The sequence below is a fragment of the Heloderma suspectum genome, chromosome 1 (genome assembly GCF_057233095.1).
Source record: "Heloderma suspectum isolate Gila_16-S chromosome 1, 16-S_ref, whole genome shotgun sequence".
NCBI classification, from domain to species: Eukaryota; Metazoa; Chordata; class Lepidosauria; order Squamata; family Helodermatidae; genus Heloderma; species Heloderma suspectum.
Genome location: NC_139458.1, coordinates 149,124,733 through 149,148,871, shown reverse-complemented (window position 1 = coordinate 149,148,871; position 24,139 = coordinate 149,124,733). Strand labels below are relative to the sequence as shown.

Genomic DNA, 24,139 nt, shown 5'->3' with positions numbered 1-24,139 from the left:
TGTTATTTTTGTAAAACAAAGACAAAAAAAACCCATAGTTTAAACAAATGCAATTCACAATGGGTTTCCCTTTCCTACATCCTCGATCATCTAAGATCTCCCTTCTCTTTTCTTTTGTAGGCAGGATCATACAGAGATCTGCAAATCTGCCTTCCTCCCTCCCTCCCTCCCTCCCTCCGTTCTTTCTTTCCATTCCCACCTTCTCTTCTTGGGTGACATTATTTTTCCTCCTGCGAACTGCTTTTACAACACTAGACAGTCCGAGCGAGGGGGAGAGAGAGAGAGAGATGCGCCGCTGAGGGCAGCCAAGTTGCACTGTTAACTCCGAAGCTGATCATCAGGGCTTGATCATAGTAATGAGAAAGGATCCTCCCTAGCAGGCGGGAGGTGTGACGGGGAGGAGGCTGAGCGGGAGGGGGAGTGAGCGTGCGCGGCTCCTCGCTCCTATAAGGAGCTCTCCAGCCTCGAGCTTGCTGAATCCAAATCGGAGCTCCTGGAGGTGGATTTCAGGACCTGCCTTAGATGTGCGCCTTTGGCGTTTGGGCGCACTTCGCTTTGGACCTGCTCTTTTCCCCAGATTTCGCGAAAGGGCTGGGGGGATCTTTCCCTCTCGCTCTCCAGCATTTTCCAAGAGTGACTGGATGCCGGATGGAGTAAATGAGCAAAGGAAGAGAAGCCAAGCCAGAGCCGCCACTGTCTGAAATTGGCGATTAGGGGAGACAGGGACTGCACAAGAAAATGGATCCTATTCCCCAACTCTTCCTCGTTTTGACTTTGCTGCTGTTCAGCACCTGGCATCTTGGATTAGCAGCGTCCAACCGTGAGTATCAACGACCCCGTTTTCCCAGCGACCTGCTTATAGGATTTGACGGAGGCTCTGGGCGCGGAGGGGTTTGTAGTAGCGGAAGGGGTTGAAAGCAACCCACACGGGTCTTCCCCGCACCCCGATAAAGTTAGCTTTAGTGCTTTTTTTCTGCAAAGAGGCCTCTCGATAGAACAGGGAGAACTAAGGTGATGGCTCTCTTTCCACCCTGAATTACGAACTTGCAGAAATCTGAGCATCATTTCCCCGGCAATAACTCTATGTGTCTGGGCTTCTTTTAATTGAAGTGGCTTCTCCTGAGTGCTTGGATGAATGGCTGTTTATTTATACTCCTGCATTAAGACTTCATTTTTCATGCCTCTGATGATATCAAGGAAATGCCTTCAGTCACCTCTATTGCAGAATGTGGATTGCTTCTGCTGAACGTCTAACGAATTCATAACTACACACACAATACACCCCCCTCCTACACCTGCTTTCCAAAGTGCAGGATGTGCCCCCTTTTTATTTTGTTGGATCATACAGTCATGGTATGAATCCCCTCCCCACTGTAACCCTGATGTTAATTCTTTTAGGGAAGGCATGGAACAGTCTCTGATACCACAGCAACCACAGCTTCTGCCTCAGGTACAGACCTGGTGTGTTTCCCCCAGCCAGGATTGACAACACATTGGAATGTAGGAAACCAGATCTGGACAAAGCATGACATTTAGCTTGAAACCCATGTGACTGAGTGTAAAAGAATCCATAAAATGAAAGGTTTGATATGGGTGTGTGTGTGTTTTTAAAGAACACTGATACAAATTTGATTATATTACTAGTCATCTATAGTTTTCTGGCCTCTTCCACCTTCCACAGCCATAATCTTGCATCATTCTGTGCTCCATTGGACAAGAAGCCCACATAAGAGCTGCCGTCCACCCCACACATTCCCCTCACCTGAAGTGTTGTGGGGTTGTTGTCGCTGGGATCGGTTTTGCAGTTGTGCCGGTCCTGTTAGATATACTAAACCATTATTTGGATGAAGCCTTCTCTGGGGTGCATTGCCACTGCAAAAGAGAGGAATAGAAAGCCAAGCAGGGTACAGCTTTTCAGATATTTCTCTTGGAACTATTGCCACAATGATCCTTCGGCACACATGAGGGCAACTAACAGTGCGATCCTCAGCACGTTGAGTCAAAAGTAAGTCTTGCTGAGCTCAGTGCAACTCACTCTCCAGTAACTGTGCTGAGAATTATTGCAGCCAAAGGGAGCAATAACTTGTCAATTCTTTGGTTTGGAAGGTGAAAGCAGAACAGTGGCAGTGTTTAAAACTCAGGATGTGAAGTTAATTGTCCATAAAACACTGATTTGTAGTGTGTGTGCATGAGTGCGTGCGTCGCACAAGTATTTCCATGCCATGGGAAGTGACAGAGGTCATAATTGTCTACAAAAGTAGTCACGTTGCTATTGGAATTAGATTATAAAAGCTGGTTTTCAAGAGGTGCATTTTGTTAGATTTTGGGGATGTGGCTTATCTATGAGTTGTTCACTGCAATTTGTAGCCATTAAGAATGGTTAGAATATATTTAAGACAATGACATTTTTCTTGCGGTGATGGAAAAGGAACTCATTGTTTCTCGAGTTCTAATGGGCTTTTTGAACACCAGAGGTCACTCTTGCCTTCTTGATTCTATTCTAAGGGCTGCTGCTGGTGGGCCAAAAGAATGATATTCCACATGTCTACATAGCTGAAGTAACAAAATACTTTGAATAAACAGGAAAAGGCAAATGCAATAAGCATCACAAATCGGTAACAGTCCTCTCAGTGGGTGCACCTTCAGGTTTGATTTTAATGAATAAAAATACTATGCAGCGAGTAAACTTTTTTCCTAGTTCGAATAATGCTATAGTGAATATGGTTTAATAATGTTCAGGAATACTAAATGGAAGGCGATTTAACCAAGAAGGCATGCTATTACCAATCTGGTAATAAAGTTAATTCGTGTCTTTTAAAATAAAACTCTGCGGTAATGAGTTTTACTATTTCATGGTTGACACTTTAATTTCCCAGTGCCAATAAACATTCCCATTGAACACACAGAGTGCTCCCTAAATATTTGGGACTCAATCTTTATAAAGCACAATGATCAATCATTTTATCACACTGTACAGTTTTTACTTATTCATTAAGCAATGAATTAGGCTGGATGTTCTTTCTCAGGAGCTCAGTTAAGTCCATGAAATAGAAACAGCTACACATTTATCCCAGTCTTCTAACCCCTTTGGAATGATTTCAGAGATGTGCACACATGTTTCAGCCATTATGAAAAGTTTTCACCTTTTTGTAAAACAACCCTTGGCACATTGGTCAAAATCTAGAACAAATAAGATAGTTATGTCCAACTGGAATCATATTTGAACATTTTCCATTCATTGAATATCTGAATTGTCACCCTTCATAATCTTTCATCAGATGTTCACTCCAATTCATCAGTTGTTACATATTCTTTCAATAGTTAATGAGTTAGCAATATACGAGGACTACAGTACTCCCATTTTCTCTAGTGTTGGCTTAACAGACGTGCAAAAGATTACTTTGAAGTGAGTGGCTTGGTAGCCTCAAAGCTATGCGTGTTTACTTGGCAGTAAGTCCCAGTGTGTTCAATGGAACCTGCTCCCGAATAAATATGCATAGGACTAGGAGTGCAACCGTACATGATGTAATTGAAACTCTAACTCTGCAATCCTATGCATGTCTACTCAGAAGTAAGACCTGTCATGTTCAGTGCATCTTACTCTCAGGTAAGTGTGTATAGGATTGCAGCCTTAGTCACAAAGAAAGATGCCAGGTTTGGTGATCCATGAATGAACTTCACATGCATAAATTACCAGATGTAGTAAGACTTTGAGTTTGTGTTCTGTAAATCAGAGATGCTCTGAGCTTGAGTTCAATACCTGATTTTAACACAGCTCTCAATGTGTCATTGGATGACAACAATTTCCATGGAATAAACAATGCTTTTTTGCAAATGGAGCATACATTCCAAAATTTAAAAAATAACGCAATCCATATCCAAAGCTCTACATCTAACCTTTCTTTCTTTCTTTCTTTCTTTCTTTCTTTCTTTCTTTCTTTCTCTGTCTGTCTGTCTGTCTGTGTATCTATCTATCTATCTATCTATTTGTTTGTCTATGTAAAACATTGATCATCTTACTTGTTAAGAGTAGCAATAAATTGCAAATTCACAATTGTGAATTGGAATTGACAGAAGTTAAACTTCCTTGTTGGAAAATGGAACTCTTGGCAATGTAGAAGAAAGGGAGAATCATAGGATTGCAACAGATCAGAAGAAGGTCACCTAGATCCAACCTCTGCACTAAGGTGGGGTTACCACCAGACTCCTAACAGATTAGCCCCATGTCAATCCAGATCATAACATACCATCCATAGGTAATATGTTTGATGCCAGAGTTCCTTGCAGAATAAGGAATAACTTTAGTAAAGTGATTTTTCAAGACAAGACTCCCTCTCACATCTGTTTCTGCAAAGATTGACATTTAGTGAATTTAAATTAAGATTTCCATTTCCTTACCATGCATTACCACATGCACTATCCTCTGACTCTCCTTCACTTTTGGCACTGAGTTATAAAGTGATGTCTTTGACTGTTTATCTGCTTGATTAACGTATAACATGGTTGCTAGGAAAACATCTCAGAATTATAAGCCCAGCTACAAGGATATGAGGAGGGGTCAATGCATATTGTGACATACTTCATTCTAATATAGTTCCAGAAATACCTCAGGCTTGCTTCATCACAACACTTTATTAGATTAAATAACTACAGCGGCAATGAGATTTCTCCCCAGGATACTAATTAGTGGAAAATAGACACAATAGATGAACACACTACTGAATGCTGCATCACATATGTAATGGGCAATGTTAATATAACTATAATATAAGCATAAGCTTGCAAGGAGAGAAAGGTTGCAGCTCCCAACCTTTGGCCCTGGCCTATTCATTATTTTCAGTAGTTGCTGTTATACACACATGTTCTTCTTTTAGTGCTTTGTCAGCTGTCTTGAAGCTGGAGTGGAGGGTAGGTTATGGTGTTTTTATAAATGTGTGTACATATACAGAAATTTTATGCAGGTGCTTATCTAGACAATAAGGAAAATCAAAATAATAATGAATGGGAAAAGAAATTTCAGCCTCCAATGGATCATATAAAACAACAAGGAGTGTTCATGCAGATTGAGGAAAATGGGTCAAAACCATGACTTGGATCCAGAAAATTATGTGGTCCCTTCCACCTGTGCACCGGATCTTATCAGCAAATCCCTTTTGGAGGCAATCCTCTCAGACCCTCCTGATAAACCTATGGGGCCCTCTGAATCAGCACCCTATGTGGTGTGACAGGCTATCACCAAAATCGCCCCCCCCCCCAGTGCATACACAGAAGCACACTGTATGTGGGGCTGCCTTTGAAAACAGTCTGGAAACTTCAGCTGGTCCAACATAGGGCCACAAGACTGTTAATGGGAACCAGTCAATGTGATCATATTAAGCCAGTGCTTTTCCATCAGCACTGGCTGCCAGTCCATTTCTGGGCCCAATTCAAAGTGCTGGTATTAACATTCAGAGCCCTAAATAGCTTGGGTGCAGGTTACCTGAAGGTTCATCTCCTCACATATACACCTTCCCAGACCCTAAGATTGTCCTCAGTGGTCCTTCTCCGGGAGCCCCTGCCAAAGGAAGTGAGGTGGGTAACTATGAAGAAGAGGGCCTTTTCTTTTATGGCACCCCAGTTGTGGAATGAGCTTCCCAAGGAGGGTCACCTGGCATCTACGTTGCGCTCTTTCTGGCACCAGGTGAAGAACTACTTATTTTCCCAGGCATTTTAGTCTTACAGTTTGTTTTAAATCTCTGCATTGAAGCTACATTTAGTTCAGGGTTTTATTTTTCTTTTATACCCTAGTTTTAAACTTCTATATTTTATCTTATGTTGCATTTTATTGTTTTAATTGTTGTGAACCTTCCAGATAGCTTCAGCTATTGGGTGTTATAAAAACGTAATCAATCAATCAATTACATGATCTTCTCTATATCTAAGACAGTGTGTTTAGAGATGCTGTCATGGAATAATCAAAGTTCTCCTTTCAGGTACACTTTATTTCAGACAGTGTTTTCACAAAAAGGACTATCAGCTGCCTAAACACCAAAGTTTTCTGAAATGTCTTCTCAAACGTTTCATAGTTCTCTCTAGTAATTATCACTCTTAAAGTCTGTAGATAACCAACTGAAGTCTGTTAGTTTATATTCAACCTTGGCAGGGTCCTTTAAGAACCCTAGGTTCTTAGATTTTAGGCAGATCCTTTTTGTGAAAACACTGAAAGAATGGTGTATTCGAAGGAAAGATTTTGGATATTCCATGACAGCATCTGATGTTCAACAGAACAGGACATTACCAGGTGTCCCTATGTTGCTTTCCTTGTTAATGAGTCACTTTAAACATTTTTAACATGTACCTATTTAGGAACTGAGAACTTGGTTCTGCTTTCTGTGTAAATGTGTTATTTCCTTTGCTGGCTGGGGAGTGTTGGGAGTTGTAGGCCTTTTCTCTCTCTAAACATGCATAGGATTGTGCCCTTACTGATTTAGGAATTTAGAACTGTGTGCTTTCATTCCAATATCATGTGTGTGCATTTCAATTGTATAATCTCTTGTTCAGGTTGATTGTCTATTAGCCTTCAAGCATTGTATATTTGGATCATATTCCAAATATACCTTCAGGCATTGTATATTTGGATCATTGTATATTTGGATTATATTCCATGTAAGTTACATGTGACTGTAATAAAATGTATGTATGAGTTGTGCATAAACATTACAGTCTACTGGTTTAACTATATCAGCTGTGTGCAATTTAGGACTTTGGGGCTGTCTTTACTTGCATCAGTGCCTTCCTTTTCAGCATGTAACATACTAAGGGAATTGCAGTAGCTGCCTATTTGCTACCAGGCCAGGTTTAAGGTTTTGTTATTATTGTATGAAGCCCTAAACAATTTGCGACCAGGATACTTGTGAGCATGCCTTCTCCCTTATCAACCTGCCCAGTTATTGAGGTCATTGGATGAGCTGCTCCTGGAATGCACGGACAGAACATACGGGCCTGAGGTCTGCTTAGAGTCCATCTAGAGGAGAGTCTTAGTGTAATGGATTCCCCTTTGTGGAATTTCTTACCAGTTGGTATCAGTGAGGTGCCAATGTTGCTCTGTTTTCGGTATCTGCTAAAGACAACAAGCCTTCCTTGAATGAAGACCAGCCACAGTTATATTGATGTAAATTTGATTTCAAATAATTTTATTCTTTTGTATTTTGAACTTTGCCCCTTTGGGAAACTTTTTTTAGATGTAGAAGTTTATAATATTGTAAGGAAAGAAAGAAAGAAAGAGAAAGAAAGAAAGAAAGAAAGAAAGAAGAGGAGACTGCCAATAAAAAGAGGTGGCAGTCCTAATCCAGCACCATAAACATGGCTGAACACATAGGGATTCAAACCCAGACTTTTAAGAACTAAGCATTCAAATCCCTCAGCCTGGATGGACAAATCCATATTGCTTTCTCCCACATTTGCTTTTTTTTTTTTTTAATCTCAAGTTCTTTCCATCCTGTTTATGGGAAAATGTGTGAATTTTTTTAGGCGTTCTCAAAAAAAATGAACCAAATGAAATCCTCACCCATCCCTAGTAAAGAAACTGAGTAGAGAACATAACCTCTGGGAAGTATGAAAGAGGAGAGGACCATCGTGAGAAGTAGGGTTAGAACACATATAGATCCCCTGACTATTCTCTTTGTACATTGTAGGGTAATTTCTCTACCTAAGAGACAATGGCCTCAATCCAATGCATAAACACCCTGAAGTCCCACCGAAATTTGTGTGGTGTAAGCATGCACAACTCTGTGCTGGACTGTGCCCAATATATTTCCATGGCTACCTCCAGATGAAGTTTTTATTTCTCCATGTCCTTGCCCTGTTCACTGAATTTTTTACAGGGGTCCAGACATCATCATCTTCCATTTGTTATCATCTTGTGTTTTCCCACTGGCTCTTCCATCTTCTTTTCTTATGACAAAGAATCCATTAAAGGTGAAAAGACTGAAGAGCTGCACAGAACAGCCTTCTGGTTGGTAGCACTTGGAGCCACCCATATGGAAGCATCCTAGGTTTTAGTTCAAGTGGGAATGAATGTTATCTCCCTGCTCCCCCACACACACACAAAAAATGTGCTTTAACATATTTTACCATCCCATTCACAGTCCAGAATGGGGGTTCCCAGGAACAATTCTGTAATGTTTGCTTGAAAGCAATAATCCAAGTTTCATGACACATTTGAGTGGGAGCAAATCTGGTAATCTATCTCTTCCTTTCTCAGTGATAGTTCTGTCCTTGATCTAGCTCTAGTTATATGAGGATATATATGAAGATATATGTCCTCATCCCCATCAACTCACACCTCCTTCAAGTTCACCAGGTCCTACGTTGCCATAATAACGTGAATGAGTATACACATTTAAACATACATGACAGCTGCTGGGCTGGAATATCTATACTGAGTGCTTCTGCCAATCCCCAAACTAACCTTTGGGTCAAGGTGATTCTGAGCCAGTTTTGTAGCGTAGTTTATTAGTTAGCTTTTTAGAAAACAACCCATTTTCTAAACTCTTCATCTGGCCATTTCACAACAGAAGTAGGAAACCCCAGTGGGGTTTATCCCCATGTAATTAAACTCTGCTTTGCCAGTGAAATCTCAGAGGCCCTGGCTGTTAAAGAACAGAGTATCATCACAGCAATCAACATGTCTACCTAGCATCTGAGAAGCAGGCAGAGTTCTGTGTACAGTGCTGGGTAGATATCACTGATAATTAATTCCCTTGTATTAATTTTATCTTTGCATTTTCTAATTGCCCTGCACAGATTCTTCTGGGCTGGTCTTGCCATCTGTTCTGTAGTTCAGTAGAATTGATTGAGTTTTAAGTGATGACAATGGTGCAATAGAGAACCCAGAGAAGGAAGTGGATGCCAAAATACTGCTATATTTTATCTTTAACTATCCAGGCTGTTATGCAATTTTAAAAGAATAATGACCACGAATTCAGAGACATGATAACGAAATTGCCCTGACAGACAGATGTTCGGTAGGTTTTTCAGTTCTTGGCCAATATCTGTTACATTAAAGGGAGGAAGAGACAAAAATGTAATTTATTAGAAGTGTATGGAATGCTTGCAGTAATCTAGGTTTTTCTTTTTTTCTTTTAGGGAACTGAGTTTGCCTTTTATTTGTTATTTTTAGCAGAAAGATGGAAACCTTACTTTTAACTTCAAGTGTTCCTTAACATTTGCATAGTACTTTTATATCCTTAAAGTCCTTCACATGCACTATCTAGTTGTAATCCTTCAAACAACCCTGTAAAGTAAGCCAGTATTATGATCATTCCTATTGCAGATGGCTGGGCGGGGGAGGGACTGAGGCTAAGAACGAGTGGTTTGGCTAGGGTCACCTAGTAAGTTCAAGGTAAAGGCAAGATTCAGACCAGGAACTGATTCGTAACTCAGTCTCTTAGCCACTTGGCTACACCAGTTCTCTGCAAGTGTTATCCTTGCATGGTTGTAAAGAAGATATGGAATCTAAAGCCAGAACAAGATATTATGTAGCAAACCCTGGATTCTGAACGCTAGGTTTACCACCTAATGTGCAACACGCTCTTTATGCATGACTCAAATGCGTGAGGGCTGGGGCGGCTTTGCAGCCAGCCTGGATAGGGATGGGGCACATCACATGCACCATGTGGATGCACACTAAATCCTGATGCTGCTGGCTGGGAGTGGAGGCAAAGGGGGATTATTTAATCAAGCTCCATCCCTAACTAGCTCTCTTTTGCTGCAGGGCTAAGCACCGCACCCACCCTAAACTTACAGTGTAGGATTGGTTGGTTGCTTAGGGGCCAAGTAGGAATTTATTTATTTATTTATTTATTTATTTATGCATGCATGCATGCATGCATGCATGCATAAATGCATGCCTCTTAAGCAGATTGGCACAAAGCAACAGATTTTTTCCCACCTACTCTGTGCTGTTCACCTGATGGGGTTGTAATATTTAGGGAAGGGCCTGAGGCGTGTCTCTAATTTTTAGATGTATCGTTTGGTCACAACAGCAGGGCTGTGTGGGAAAAGTAACAAAGATGGGTAAAAGCATGGGTTAGCACTCTGAGGCATCATACACACACACACACACACACACAGGTTTTTCAAATTTAACAATATATCGATTAACTTAACTATGTGAGATATCAACAAGAACACCCATACTTAATTTATCTTGATCCCTGTCACATACAATTGTGTGGCTTGTCTGATCTCTCATCTTTATCATTTTATACTCTGTTAACCCAATACATCTTTCCACAAAAGACCATGTGACTGTGGTGGTTGATTTATCTCTTTGTGCTGTATCATAAAGTTTATAAAATCCCACCAAGTAGTGTTGAAGTTATCCTCTTCTTGCACATTTCTGTATGCCCTTCATGTGTTGGTTTACTTTTCCATTAGCGCTATTGACCATAATCTGAGTCTCCATTGTCAAATAGTTGGACTGTGAGTGCTTTTCCATCTTTAAGGTCACAGGGGTTTCCGAAGGCTTGCCACTCAGGACTGTGGGACCAATGGGGCAAGGTATATAACTCCTTTGGAGACCACCTGTCTCACCCATCTAGAGTTTTGGTTATCAGTGGGGTGGGGGTGAGGGTTGACTCAGGAAGGACTCCCTCAATACCTGAAAAGGTAGTCACTGGGGAGGAGTTTGTTATTACAGGTATGGCTCACCCTAATTCTAGGCAGGAAGCTATACACTGGATCCCACACAGTGTTATAATTGTTGCAGATCCCATTATATTAAAGTTAAATAAAGTTGTGGCCCTATGTAACCCAGTGACATGTACCTCAACTCGTTATTCCAAGTATGGTTGCTATGTAGCTTCTCTGTGTTTGATTTTCAGGGGGAACCTGCTAGGCAAGAAGGTAGCCTTCCCAGTCCTCCTACTCTTCCCCATAATCCCTCTCTAAAGCCTTTTTTTTTTTTTGCCACTGATGTCTTTGCCACCTCAGAGCCTAACTGGGTAAAAAGGGGTTGCAATAGAAAAGCAGCGGAAAAGGTTAAGCAACGTACCTCCTCCCTGTTCAATTTCTTCTCTGCAAATGTCCCCTACTCCTATATGCACGTTGAATGGTAAACATGGGGTTGTGAAATGCCCTACCCTGTGTCCGGCTTGCCTGGCCACAGGGGGGCCATTGCAGGCAGGGGTGGGGTGAGAAGACATGGATGGCCACCATTGGCAGTCTCTGGTGGCACCACCAAGGGTGGGAGGCGACCGTGAGGTGCTCTTAGCTCTCTGGTGCCCCTCCTCAGCACCTCATTGCGGCGCGGCTCCTTCCCTCCCTGTACGCAGTGTGGGTTCTGCTGGTGGCCATTTTAGAGGCTGAGTAGGATTTTTTTGGCTCACAGTATGATTGGCCAGGGCTGTGGGTCTTTTTTGCCTACTACACACTGTAAGGGAGGGGGGATGTGTCCACTAGGTTCAATTTGGCTTTATTTGCTGGTCAGGTTATCTGGTCACATTTTCAGGTTGGCTGTCAGGGATGGGCAATGGGAGAACAGGGATGGTGAGCATTCAGGGGCACTATGTCAGTGACAGGTGATGCCCGAGGCCTCCTGCTCTGGTTTTTGCAGCCCACCAGGGGCATAAGGGTTACCTGTGAAGCCACCTCACCTCACCCACCTGGTGGTTTGCAGCCCAGGAGGGGGTGACAGGGGAAGGCCTACCTCTCCCAAAAGGAGTAGTCCTGGGGGTGGCGATCTCTTTGACGCCACTCAGCAGGCTTTGAATGATTCGCCCTGATATAGTGCCTAGCTAGCACAGATTAGTTGCCCATCCAGGTCTCCCCCTTTGCAGATCGATCAATAAATGTGGCCCAGTTTGATACCAATGACTTGTAACTCATCTCTTCATTTCCACCTTAATATCCGCAATCCTGTTTGCCACACCTACCCTCTCTGTTTCCTCATATACCATGGATGGTGGAACTGCTACAGAATAGCATGTGGTGTTGGACCTCCAATAGTGGAACATGTTGGACCTCCAAATGGTTTCCACTAGGGCTTTATTGCAAGTGGATTGGAAGCAGCAGCAGCAGAAATAAACCCCTAACAAGCAGTAATTGCTTTCTTTCTCTCCCCACTCACCCCTCTCTCTTTCCCTTTCAGGAGATTTATTTATTTATTTATTTATTTATTTATTTATTTATTTTATTACTCGCCCATCTGGCTGGTCACCCAGCCACTCTGGGTGATGTACAACATATAATAAAACAGTTTAAAACAATACAATTCTACAATAAAAACGTTTTCTAAACCCTAACCCACCCCAAATGCCTGCCTGAACAACCATGTTTTTAATGCACGGCAGAAGCTCATTAATAGGGGGCATGTCAGAGTTCCTTAGGGAGGGAGTTCCACAGAGTGGGGGCCACCACAGAAAAGGCCCTCTCCCTTGTCCCCAGGAAGGAAGGGAGTGCATTCTTGGCCTTCTCAGACAAGCCAAGCAGCTCTAATTGGCCCCACGCTGAGTAGCCCATACCAGGAAATTCCCTCCAGGTCTATCAGAGCTCTGCCCATAGAGGCTTGTATGTTTGGAATTTATGAACACAGCAGTTAGATAAAACTAACAGCAGGAAACTGAGGTTCATGGAGTGGTTTATGGAAGAGCCCTTGAGCTATGCTTTTACTTTCAATGTCCTTTCCAAGCAGTTTATCAGCAGCAGCAGCAGCAGCTCACCACCCAACAGAGAAGCAAGGGCAAAGTGGCATAGGCTGGTGATCTCAAGTCATGGTACAAGATGGCACATGCTACATTTTTCAGCCTGCTCCTTGTCTTGGAGATGGAGGATGCCCTCTGCTTGCTGCATGACTGCTGGCCCAAATGGCATGCCCATGGGGAGTTCTCTGCCCCACTGTAATGGTTACATGTGCGCTATCATCCCATGCTCGATCTCCACAGTCCTGCCAATGCCCCCAAGGAGTGTAAAGCACAGATGTTGAGACACGATGGATGGCACCACCTACATAATAACTACATGAGAATATTTGCTTATGGGGGGTGGGGGGGTGTTGGCGGTGCACTAGCCAGAGATTCCATTTTCCTCAGACATAACACAAAACCATGGTTTAGCATTACAGGAACAACCTTGCACAAGCCTTGGGAAGAAGCCTGCCCAAGCCTCGGGATCATGCCACTCTCCCCTCTTCTGCACACTTTAGGAAATCCAAAGCTTCTGCTTTCACTTTAGAAATAACCACAATCACATGACATCTGAGGGAACTGTATGTTGTTCTAAATATTGTTTGTTGAAACAAACCAGGTTCAAACTGTAGTTCAATCTCCTGGCTTGTTAACTAACAATAGTTACAAACCTGTAATACTGAACCATAGTTTTGTAATCAAAAACACAGCTTCCAAAACATGGTCTCCAAAGACCACGATTTTTACCTTTCCAGAGAGATGACAAACAGACAGATTCACAGTTCCAGCAGGACATGATGCTAGAGAATATCTTCAAAAAAAAGAACAACAACAAAAATGGTCCTGGTCTCTCCCCACTCCATTCTCTGAAATATCTAAAATAGATCTTGATTCATGCACTTGCTGCCTAAGACAGAGAGGGCAACCTTTTTTCTGTCAGGGGTTGCATTTCTTTGCATTTGTCAGGAGCTGTATGTCAGCAGTAGGCAGGGCTAAAGCCATCAGTGGTCAGGGCCAGAGCCAAAAGTGGGTGGGTCAGCTTTATGCCACCTCCTTTTCTCTCTCTCTTTCTGCTGCCCCTTTTTTTCTCCCTGCCCCTTTTGTTCATGCCCAGTGGACTGCCAGCAGGGAAGGGACAGATTGCTCTTGCCAGAGACGTGAAGTGATTGCTTGTAGAGGGCTTTTGAAATTAGGCTGAGGGCTGAAGCTTGTCCCCCCCATACACACACACACACACACACACACACACAATTAAACAGAGCCTGAAGAATCATCTGTCAGGATGCTGTAGTTTTTATTTATTTATTTATTTATTTATTTTATTGCATTTATATCCTGCCTTTTTTCCTCTTGCAAGGAACCCAAGGCGGCTTACATTATTCTCCTCCTCTCCGTTTTATCCTCACAACAACCCTGTGAGGTAGGTTGGGCTGAGAGTCTGTGACTGGCCCAAAGTCACCCAGTGAGCTTCCATGGCCAAGTGGGGACTAGAACCTGGATCTCCCAGCTCCCAGTCCGTCACTCTGACCACTACACTAGACTGGCATAGTTGCACCATGCATAGCAGTTCCTGCATTGAGCATGGGGTTGACTAGAAATAGTATGCATACACACACAGCAAAGACATCAGCTGTTCTGCACTCACAAAAAAAGATTCTCAAAAGGATTTTCATTCCTTAGAGATCAATTCAAGAAATAAACACGAGCAAATTATTTCAAAATGAGTAACAGAAGAAGTTATAATAGGAACTGAAGCCAGGCTGCTGGGGTATATCTCTGTTTGTCTGAAAACAAACTTGCAAAGGTAAATTCTGAAAGAAGGGAAGGTGAATCCAAGGATCCACTTAAGGATATATAAGAAACCAATATAATAAAATATTTTAAAGCCTTATTCAGTTTCCTTTCAGACTTTTATCTGCATTTTACAGATATGGGGAAAGCAGTACCACACGTTTCAATAGTTTGCACTAGGGTGTATCAAAGGTCATTGGCTGGAGATACACCAGCCGCATTTCTAGTTCATTTGAAGAATCCTGTGCTATTGGCAGTAGTGCACTAATTAGGTGAAGTAGATTCCACACCCAATGGATCATTTGAGTGGCTTCTCAGACCCAAAGCTCTCACCTATTTATTCAAAGTTAATCCGTAACGGAAGCAGTGCTCTTCAAACAGACAAACAAAAACCCTCCACCTTATACAGTGTTCCAGGGCATGGTCTGAAGGCACGTGAGGCAGCCTAAGCACCTCACGTGCCTTCACTGAAGCTAAGCAGGTCTGGGTCTGGTCAGTGCTTGCGGGGGAGACCGCCTGGGAACCACATGTAACCACCTGGAGTTCCATGATGGAAGAAAGGTGGGATATAAAGGTAATAAATAAATAAATAAATAAATAAGATTGCATCCTGTATAATATTCAAATGTGAACACTGGGATACATTCCTCACACTTCTGAACATATTCTTAGGGGCAACTTACACAACCACTAACAAAAGCTTTCTCTAAGACTTATCCCCTTCCCCCATCCACTTAAGCCTGCACTGAAAAGTGACTACTTTGCCACCTGCACATTTCAGTCCTGTCCTGACAAGAACATTATCCAAGAAGCAAGAACATGGTCGTGTGCGGATCTGATTAGATGGCATGCATGACACCCTCAGTACCCTCTCTCCTTCTTGCTACTGTTTCCTCCAGCTGACACTGTTGCATGTCCTTCATCGCCGCAGCCTGCTCACTTGCCAGGGGACAGGGTGGCCATTTACGCATTGCTGAAAAAGAGGAATCACATCACCAAAAAAAGGAGAGGACAAAAGAGGACACTAATTTGGATAATATTTCCACATAAGTTATGTGTTGTTGGCATATGTTGCATGCACACCTTCATGTAAATGACTTTTGAACTTTGTATATTGTATTTCAATATTTTAACTTCTATGAACCGCCCTGAGAGCTTTGGCTATGGGACAGTATAGAAATAATAATAATAATAATAATAATAATAATATCGGGCACATTTAGAAACAATAAGTATTATTTAAATAGAAATACAGTACATCCCACCATAGTGGAGAAAACTAACAAGGTGAGCTGTGGGCTGCTCAGTTTACTATCCAAGTGCCAACTGTATGGTCAACTTCAAGGCCCCTGCTCTCTCCCTCCTTATGATTCTTTGACTTGAAGCAGACTTGGACTGGACAACCCAACAAATAGAGGACACTTTCAAATAAAGGAATGTCCTCGACCAGCTCTCCAAAATAGAGGACTGTCCTCTGTAAAGTAGGACATCTGCCTGGTTACCATAGTAGAGGGTGAGCTGGTAGGCAAGCAGATTAGGGGGCAGGGACTGCTCCTCCTTTTTTCTGCCACCATCGTTTGCCTCCTCTTGCCTAGTGGGAGAAGGTGGCCAAGCAAGCACGTTACATGAATGGAGAGGAGGAACAGCAGTAGGGGCTAGTAATGGTAGGCTTCCTACAGAGGTGTAGGGCACAGCAGGTGCCCAACCATGCCAAACCTCTAGTGTTCCATCACACAAAGTAAAGGTGGGCATCCAACCTTTGGAGCAAAAGATAGGTTCACAGATGAGGGAGCTGAACCTTCTCCATGCCTATCACTTACCTCTTCCTAGCCTCTCTCCCAAATACCAAGGGAGAATCAGTGCAGCCTTCATGTATTTCCTTTACCCAGAAGCCCTTATTATTTTCTTGTTCTGTTGCCAAAATTAACTCTCTAACAATGAGGGCTCGAACCTGCTATAACTGAAGCTATACATTCGGAGGCCATCCTCACAGGAGCACCTCCGGACTTCATGGAGACCATGGCCTCCTGGGAGCTGCACCATATTCTAACTGGGCCCACCCATGTAGCCGGTCATGCACTAGACCTTGTGTTTGTTTCTGGAGAAGTGGGGAGTGATCTGGAAGTCGGGGGTATATCCACCACCCCCTTGTCATGGTCAGATCACTAAGGTTGGTGGAGAATTTCTCCCCGAAACTTCAGGGGGCCGAGCGCCAACGTGTTCGGCCCCCCGAACAAGTTTCGGGGAGAAATCCTCCAACCCCCCCGCCCCCGCATCCCCCCCGGGATGGGACTTACCTTCGCCGAATGTCCCTCCCGGCGGCGGGTCCAGCCGGCGGTTCGGCGGGTGTTCGAGCGGGGCGGGGGCGGCAGCCGGTCTTTCGACCGGCTGCTGCCGCCGCCATTGCAATAAAAGAAAAAAAAAACGCCCCCTGATAGGCTACGTGATGATTAACGTAGCCTATCATGGCTAGATTTGCAAAGTCAGCCATGATAGGCTACGTCAATCGTCACGTAGCCTATCACGGGTGACTTAAAAAAAAAAGCAAAAGCGCGTACGGATAATGGCGGCCCCCATAGGGAGCCGCCATTCCCGTTCCTTATTTGGTCGCTGTAGTCTATGTAAAGATTTAAGAGCGCCGGTGGCGGAAGTCTCGCTCCAAAGACGATCAGACACGGGCTAGAGCTGTATCTTCAGCCTATCATGTGGTGGTGAAGGCAGCAAAAAAGGAATATTATGCTGCCTCCATCGCGTCTGCAGAGTGCTGTCCCAGGAGGCTGTTCCAAGTGGTCCGGAGCCTGGTTGGTCCTGTGGCTCCGGAACCACTGGAGCATTCTAAGGCCTCCTGTGAGGCCTTGGCAAGGCACTTTGCAGATAAAATTGATCAGATTAGGTGTGTTACTCTGCACGCTGTGGATACAGTTAGTGAGCAAGAGGAGGCCTGTGCCACTGTGGCAAACCAGTTTTGTGGGATCGGTTCCAGCTTCTTCCTCCTGATGAAGTGGACAAGGTGCTTTCATCGGTATGGCCGACCACCTGCTTACTTGATCCATGCCCATCTTGGCTCATTATGAGCTGCAGAGAAAGACAGGGTGAGGGGATCAGGGCGGTGGTGGACGCCTCCCTTGAGGAGGGAGTGATGCCATCAGCCCTCAAGGAGGCAGTGATAAGACCGCTCTTAAAGAAGCCCTCCTTGGATCCTCAAGTTTTGAACAACTTTCGCCCAGTCTCAAATCTGCCATTTTGGGGCAAGGTGATTGAGCGGGTGGTGGCGGTGCAGTTGAAGGCACACTTGGAAGAAACTGATTATCTAGACCCATTTCAGTCAGGCTTCAGGCCTGGGCATGGGACAGAAACAGCCTTGGTCGCCTTGGTAGATGATATGAGGAGGGCTCTGGATAGGGTGAATGCTCCTTCCTTGTTCTCCTCAACCTCTCAGCGGCTTTCGATACCGTTGACCACGGTATCCTCCTGGACCGCCTGGAGGGGTTGGGCATTGGAGACACCGTATTGCGGTGGTTCCGGTCCTTCCTCTCCGGCAGGTACCAGAGGGTAGCACTGGGAGAGGAGGTTTCGGACCCGTGGCCACTTACTTGTGGGGTGCCCCAGGGTTCCATCCTCTCCCCGATGCTATTTAACATCTATGTGAAGCCGCTGGGGGCTATCATCAGGACGTTTTGGGTGCAGTGTCATCAATATGCGGATAACACGCAGCTCTACCTCTCATTTGAATCTTCACCAAGGTTGGCCGTAGAATCCCTGTCCAAATGTCTGGAGACGGTGAGTGGCTGGATGGGGAGGAATAGGGTGAAGCTGAACCCTGACAAGACCGAGGTACTTTTGGTGGGAGACAAAAGGAGGCTGGGGGATGTTGACCTGGTGTTGAATGGGGTACGGCTACCCTTGAAAGACCAGGTCCACAGCCTGGGGGTCATTTTGGACTCCCAGCTGTCCATGGAGGTTCAGGTCTCAGCTGTGAGCTGGACAGCGCTGTATCAACTCCATCTGATACGGCGGCTGCGCCCCTTCCTTCCCGACCATCTGCTCCCATCGGTAGTACATGCCCTGGTCTCCTCTCATTTAGACTACTGTAATGCGCTCTACGTGGGGTTACCCTTGAAGATGGTTCGGAAACTGCAGCTGGTACAGAACGCGGCGGCTCGCCTGATTAAAGGCAGCCGCCGGCGAGATCACATCACTCCAGTGCTGAAGGAGTTGCACTGGTTACCAGTTGTTTTCCGGGCCAAATTCAAGGTGTTGGTTTTGACTTTTAAAACCCTATATGGTTCCGGCCCAGCCTATCTTAAGGAGCGCCTCCAGCAGCACCAGACAGGCCACTTAACAAGATCAGCCTCGGATGGCCTTCTCTCTGTCCCATCAGCCAGGACAGCGAGACTAGTGGGGACGAGGGAGAGGGACTTTTCTGTGGTGGCCCCCACTCTGTGGAACTCCCTCCCTAGGGAACTCCGTCATGCCCCCTCTTTAATGAGCTTCCGTCGTGCATTAAAAGCATTGTTGTTCAGGCAGGCATTTGGGGTGGGTTAGGGTATTTTAGAAAATGTTTTTATTGTAGAATTTTATTGTTTTAAACTGTTTTTATTGTATGTTGTACATCGCCCAGAGTGGCTGGGTGACCAGCCAGATGGGCGATTAATAAATTTAATAATAAATAAATAAATAAATAAATAAAGCTGAGGGCTGTTGCAAATATGCATGTTCATCACTTAATTATTGCAACATGGAGTGATAAGTTACCTGTGAGAATTGGCCATCCCGGATACATGATGTCATCAACAGAACACTGAGATGTGTTGTTTGTCAGTTGTGTAACTGAAACCTAGCTATCAAGTGCAACATACCTAGCTATCAAGTGCAACATACACATGAATTGGCTTTATGCTGATCCATGTATGAAACAAATTATCTAGGGAGGTGGTGGGCTCTCCCACACTGGAGGCATTCAAGATGAGGCTGGACAGCCATCCGTCAGGGATGTTCTGACTTGGATTCCTCATTGAGCAGGGGGTTGGACTCAATGGTCTTGTAGGCTCCTTCCAACCTAGAATCTTATTCTATGATTCTATGATCTAGGCTAGTTCTTCCTGGGTTGGAAGTCCTGAAGCACGTGGGTGCCACATTGGATGGGGGGCTGGCTCAGTGGTAGAGCACCTGGGACCTGCTTTCCATACAGAAGATCCCAGATTCAATCCCAGGCATGTCCAGATAGAGCTGGAACTTTGTATATAATCATGTGGGAAAAAAGCAAGTGATGTCTGCATGGATGCATGGATGAACCTGCCTTGAAATTCTCAGTTTCTGGCATTTAAAAAAAATTGATTTGACAAGGGATGGTATAGAAATCCATGTTTGCTTAACCATAGCTCTGTTACAGATGAAATATTTGCTGTCATCAGTTGTGAATCCTCAGAGCTCTGGGTCCAAGCCTGGACATTGTTCAGTTGGTTTAAAATGATGACTTGCTAAAAACAAAACAAAAAATGCTCTTCCATGGGGATATTCTGATACAAGTTAGGACATTACCAGTACAATCCTGCACATGTCTACTCAGAAGTAAGCCCTACCAAGTTCAATGTGAATTGCTCTCAGGTCAGTGTGTACAGGATTGCCTGCCTTAGCTGCAAGCATTGGTTGCAATCCAACATTCTGCGCTGGCTGTCCAGATATGCTAAGTTGCACAACTTTGCATTCTTTTTGTTTAACATAACATCCAGCCCTAAGAAGAACTGTACAAAGCTTGCTGACTATTTTGTAACCTTTTGGCTGGTCTCAGACTGCAGGAAGATCTTGTCTTTTTGGAAAAAACTGGGCAGTTGATTTATGTCCTTCTGGGTTTTTTTAAATTCCCACTGTTTAACCTCCTTACCGTTCTAGATGCCTGGTTTGTATTTATAGCCAAACATGGCAGTATGGTGTGTGTGTGTGTGTGTGTAGTAGATATTTACTCACATGTATTTTGGGCTTCTAAACCTACCAACAGCATTGGTTACCACTAACCTGGGATCAATGTCCCAGTTATTCTGGTACATTGCCCTTCCGCTTGTATATGCACAAGGAACTCTGGGCTGGTAGCTCTTGAGAGAGCATGCCACATAGGGAAGCATACATCTCCCTCTCAAAGTACAGGTCCTAGGGTCAAACTACACATAATATTAACTACTTAGCATGTAGCTCAGCCTGATTTTTTTTTTTTAAACTCCACTTTTATTTTTTACTCCTGGGACCAATGGACACTAGGAGAAGAAGATTGAACTTTCCCCTCCCACCCATTTGCTTCCCCAATCCCCCCTCTCCCCTGCACAGGGATTTTAAATATAGAAAAAAACCCTCCACTGATTCCAACAGAGACTTTTTCCTTTCTTTTGTTAATCCCCTCTGTGTGGGTAGGGAATTTGGGGAAGCAAATGGGTGGGATAGGGAAGATTCAGTCCTCCCCTCCTGGTTTGCACTGGCCTTGATCCAAATCAGGGCCACATGCACTTACTCTAAAGTAAAAAGAAAAAGGGGAAAGCTCAGGCTGTGCAATTAACATAGCATGCAGTTTGTCCCCTAGTTTAACTGTGCAAGCATACACTATGTACTAGAGAAGAGCCTGGGACAGCAACTCCCTTTTCAGAATATTGTTTGTTCTGCTCTATCGCTGTTTCTGATTGGCTCCAGCAAACTTCACAAGGTCTGGACAAAGGGCAAAAATACCCAGAAATAAATTGACATAAATATTCTCAAATTTAGCCTCGGGTGGGTTCCCCCCCCCCTCCTCATGGTAATAGGGTTCCTGCCTAGGCCCCGGTAAAGTGAACACTCTCTCCCCCAATGCTTAGTCCTGAAAGGGTGAGGGCCACCTGAATTGACTAAAATGGGAGAGGGAGGCGAGGGGTTGGGTCTTGTAGATTAAGGCTGGGCTCCCCTCTACCTTTCCTGCCATAACTGGAACACTGTTTCTCTCTGTTATGACCCGTTAAAAGGCACAGAATCTGAGGGACAAAACAGCGAGTTGACACAAAAGGAATATCTAATCAAGGCCAAACATTCCCATTCTTCCTGCATTCTTACTAGAGAGATTCTGAATACCTTCCAGTTCCTTCAGAGTAGTATTATGTATAAATGGCATAGCTGAGCTACTCAGGCAAAATAAATTTGACTGTCAAAACCAGGGTCTGTATGTGACCAGGAAAATGGACTGAATTTGCACTGAGGTTGGTGTTTTTGTTTGGGGGCTTTGTTTTAATTTTGTGTGTGTGTTGGGAGTCATGAATAATTCATCCTGCTCTACTTGTCCTATAAACAAACAAACAAACTTGTAAATAAACAAACAAACAAAACAAACCTGCATGCACATAAGAACTCATTAGGAAAGTTAATCCCACAAATGGCTGAATATGGACAAAACTGGCTTTTTTTGTTTTAAAAGGCAGACTTGTCCAATCTGTTCTAATACAATTTTGCTAGCGGGGGTATAATTTAAGTCAAACAGCTTGAGCAGGGGTTACTCAATAAATGAAGTTCTCAATATTTAATAGAGGACAGAGGTCTATCTATTCCACAGGGAACCAAGCAAAGGAGAAAATTTCAAGCGCAGATATTAATGGGGTGGATGGAGAGTGAAAAATACAGTAAGTATTCCTCATGCCTGCAAGTAACACCAGTTAACTTTTCACATTTTAAATATATGGAGCAAGAATTCTTTGTCTTAACATAATCATAAAATGAAGGTGAGATGATGTACATGAATATATTTAACACCTTTCCAACTTGGCAACTTCCCCATCTCAAACCTGGCTCCAAACTTGTTAAAAAACAGGCATGTTCTGTAAGGAATTTTTTGTCCACCTTGGAAGCGACTCCAGACCTTTAATACTTCTTAGTAGGTGGAAATGCAAGAGGTGGGAGTTTTTCCCAGCATAGAAATGCAGCTACGAAGAACGCTTTCGTAACAGCCCAATCTCACCTCCTGAGGAAGCTTCATCACAATTGGGTTGTTGTTTACATTTGTGGGATACCTTTTACCCGTTTTCCTGAAGGAGCCAACTTGTTTGATCCTGTTCAGATTCTTCATTCTGGGACAATTTCATTCAACTTTAACAAATATAAATGGGGCTATATGAAGATTATTCTAGCATTGGTCGCTTTCAGCTTGCTGCCTTTGTTATGCAAATGTACACACCGAGGGGAGGGGGTGTTGGATCCTTAATGCTAGATACATTTTTTTTAATGACAATGTTAGGTATGTTTAGCAGTTAAATAGTTCTCAAAGTGAATATCTAGTAGATGGTGGAATTCCTCAGGTTTTCCTACAGAAAACACACACACCCAAAGTCTGAAGATCAGCAGAAATGAAGTTTACTGGTTTAGATTACAATATTCCTTGAATGCCCACATTTATCGGTTAGCATTTGTGAATGCCTAAAAACTTTCTTAGACAAGTTACAGAACATTGCTGTTTGCTGTCACTCAAAAACCTTCACAAGCCATCATTTCAAAGCATGCAGTTAAAATTAACGAACAGTATTTGGGGGGGGGGATCTATTGGTGCTTAAAGGGAACTCAAGACTGCTGGGTTTATTTGAATGCAGCATAAAGATCAGGCAATGAGGCAAAGACGGAGGATTGGACATAAGTGGAGTTGCCTAATCTTTTCAGTCTGTCTTTGTTCATCTTTCTGTGATACCTGTATCCAACCATGATGATTTTTCATGTGGTTACTGGTAACCCCTTCAGTGATAAAACCTTCACTTTAAATTACTCTGATCAAAAACAATCACATTATTTTTTTATGGCTGGCAAGTGAAATCCGAACCACTTCGGGTGCAATCCTATATTTAGACAAAAAAAAGAAAGAAAAGAAAAGGCTGGCTGGCTGGGGAATGCTAGGAGCTGCAGGGCTTTTTTTCTGTCTAAACATGCATAGGATTACATCCTGATAGGTTTCGGCAACTCCGGGTTAAAGTGCTATAGCAATTGTTCCGACTGGAGACATTTTTAATATTGAAATTTATGATTTTCAAAACTCTTAACATGCAATGGAGGGCCATGAGTCCATGCATAGATCCCTTGTTCCCTCAGCATCTCTAATTTTGTAATATGTACAAACAGTTGACATAGATAGGTAGCTGTAAGGTGGTAGGAACTACAGATACGGTAGGAAGTGATGGCTACATTTGTCTAACATTGCCTTTCCCAACCTGGTGCCCTCCAGATGTTTTGGACTGCAACTTCCAGCATTCCTGTCTACTGGCCATGCTGGCTGGGGCTGATGGGAGTTAAAATCCAAAAACATCTGGAGGGTACCAGGTTCGGAAGGCTGGTTGAACATATAACATTATCTATACTATGGTCTTACACTTGTTTAATAGTCATTCCCTCCCCCAGGGAATCTTGGTAAATGAAGAGTGGGGCTAGTGATCTCTGACAACAATTCTTAGCGCACTCTAATCATGACAATATCGTTTAAACTGGGATTCAATTTATACAAATATAATACTGGCCCAAGACACTTTACTGCCTGAAGTGGGCCCCCACTAGGCCCCAGCCCTACTTCTAGGGCCAAACTTTTAAGGGTCTTGCTACACCATTCATGCAGCAGTATGAACCTCCTTCATCTACTCCCCCCACCCCCTTCATGCGCTGCCTGTAGTAAATTGCTTCAGAATTGGGAGTGGGTGTCA

The 24,139-nt window shown here is 43.6% G+C and overlaps 1 protein-coding gene across 1 annotated transcript in view; it reads left to right on the top strand.

The window, feature by feature from the left end:
• The first annotated feature begins 738 nt into the window (after positions 1 to 738).
• The window catches only part of CNTNAP5 (contactin associated protein family member 5), a 664,045-nt gene continuing 640,644 nt past the window's right edge, over positions 739 to 24,139 (top strand). The window contains exon 1 of the mRNA XM_084806776.1: positions 739 to 820. Within this exon, the coding sequence (XP_084662902.1) occupies positions 739 to 820 (82 nt within the window). The remainder of the gene's footprint in view (positions 821 to 24,139) is intronic.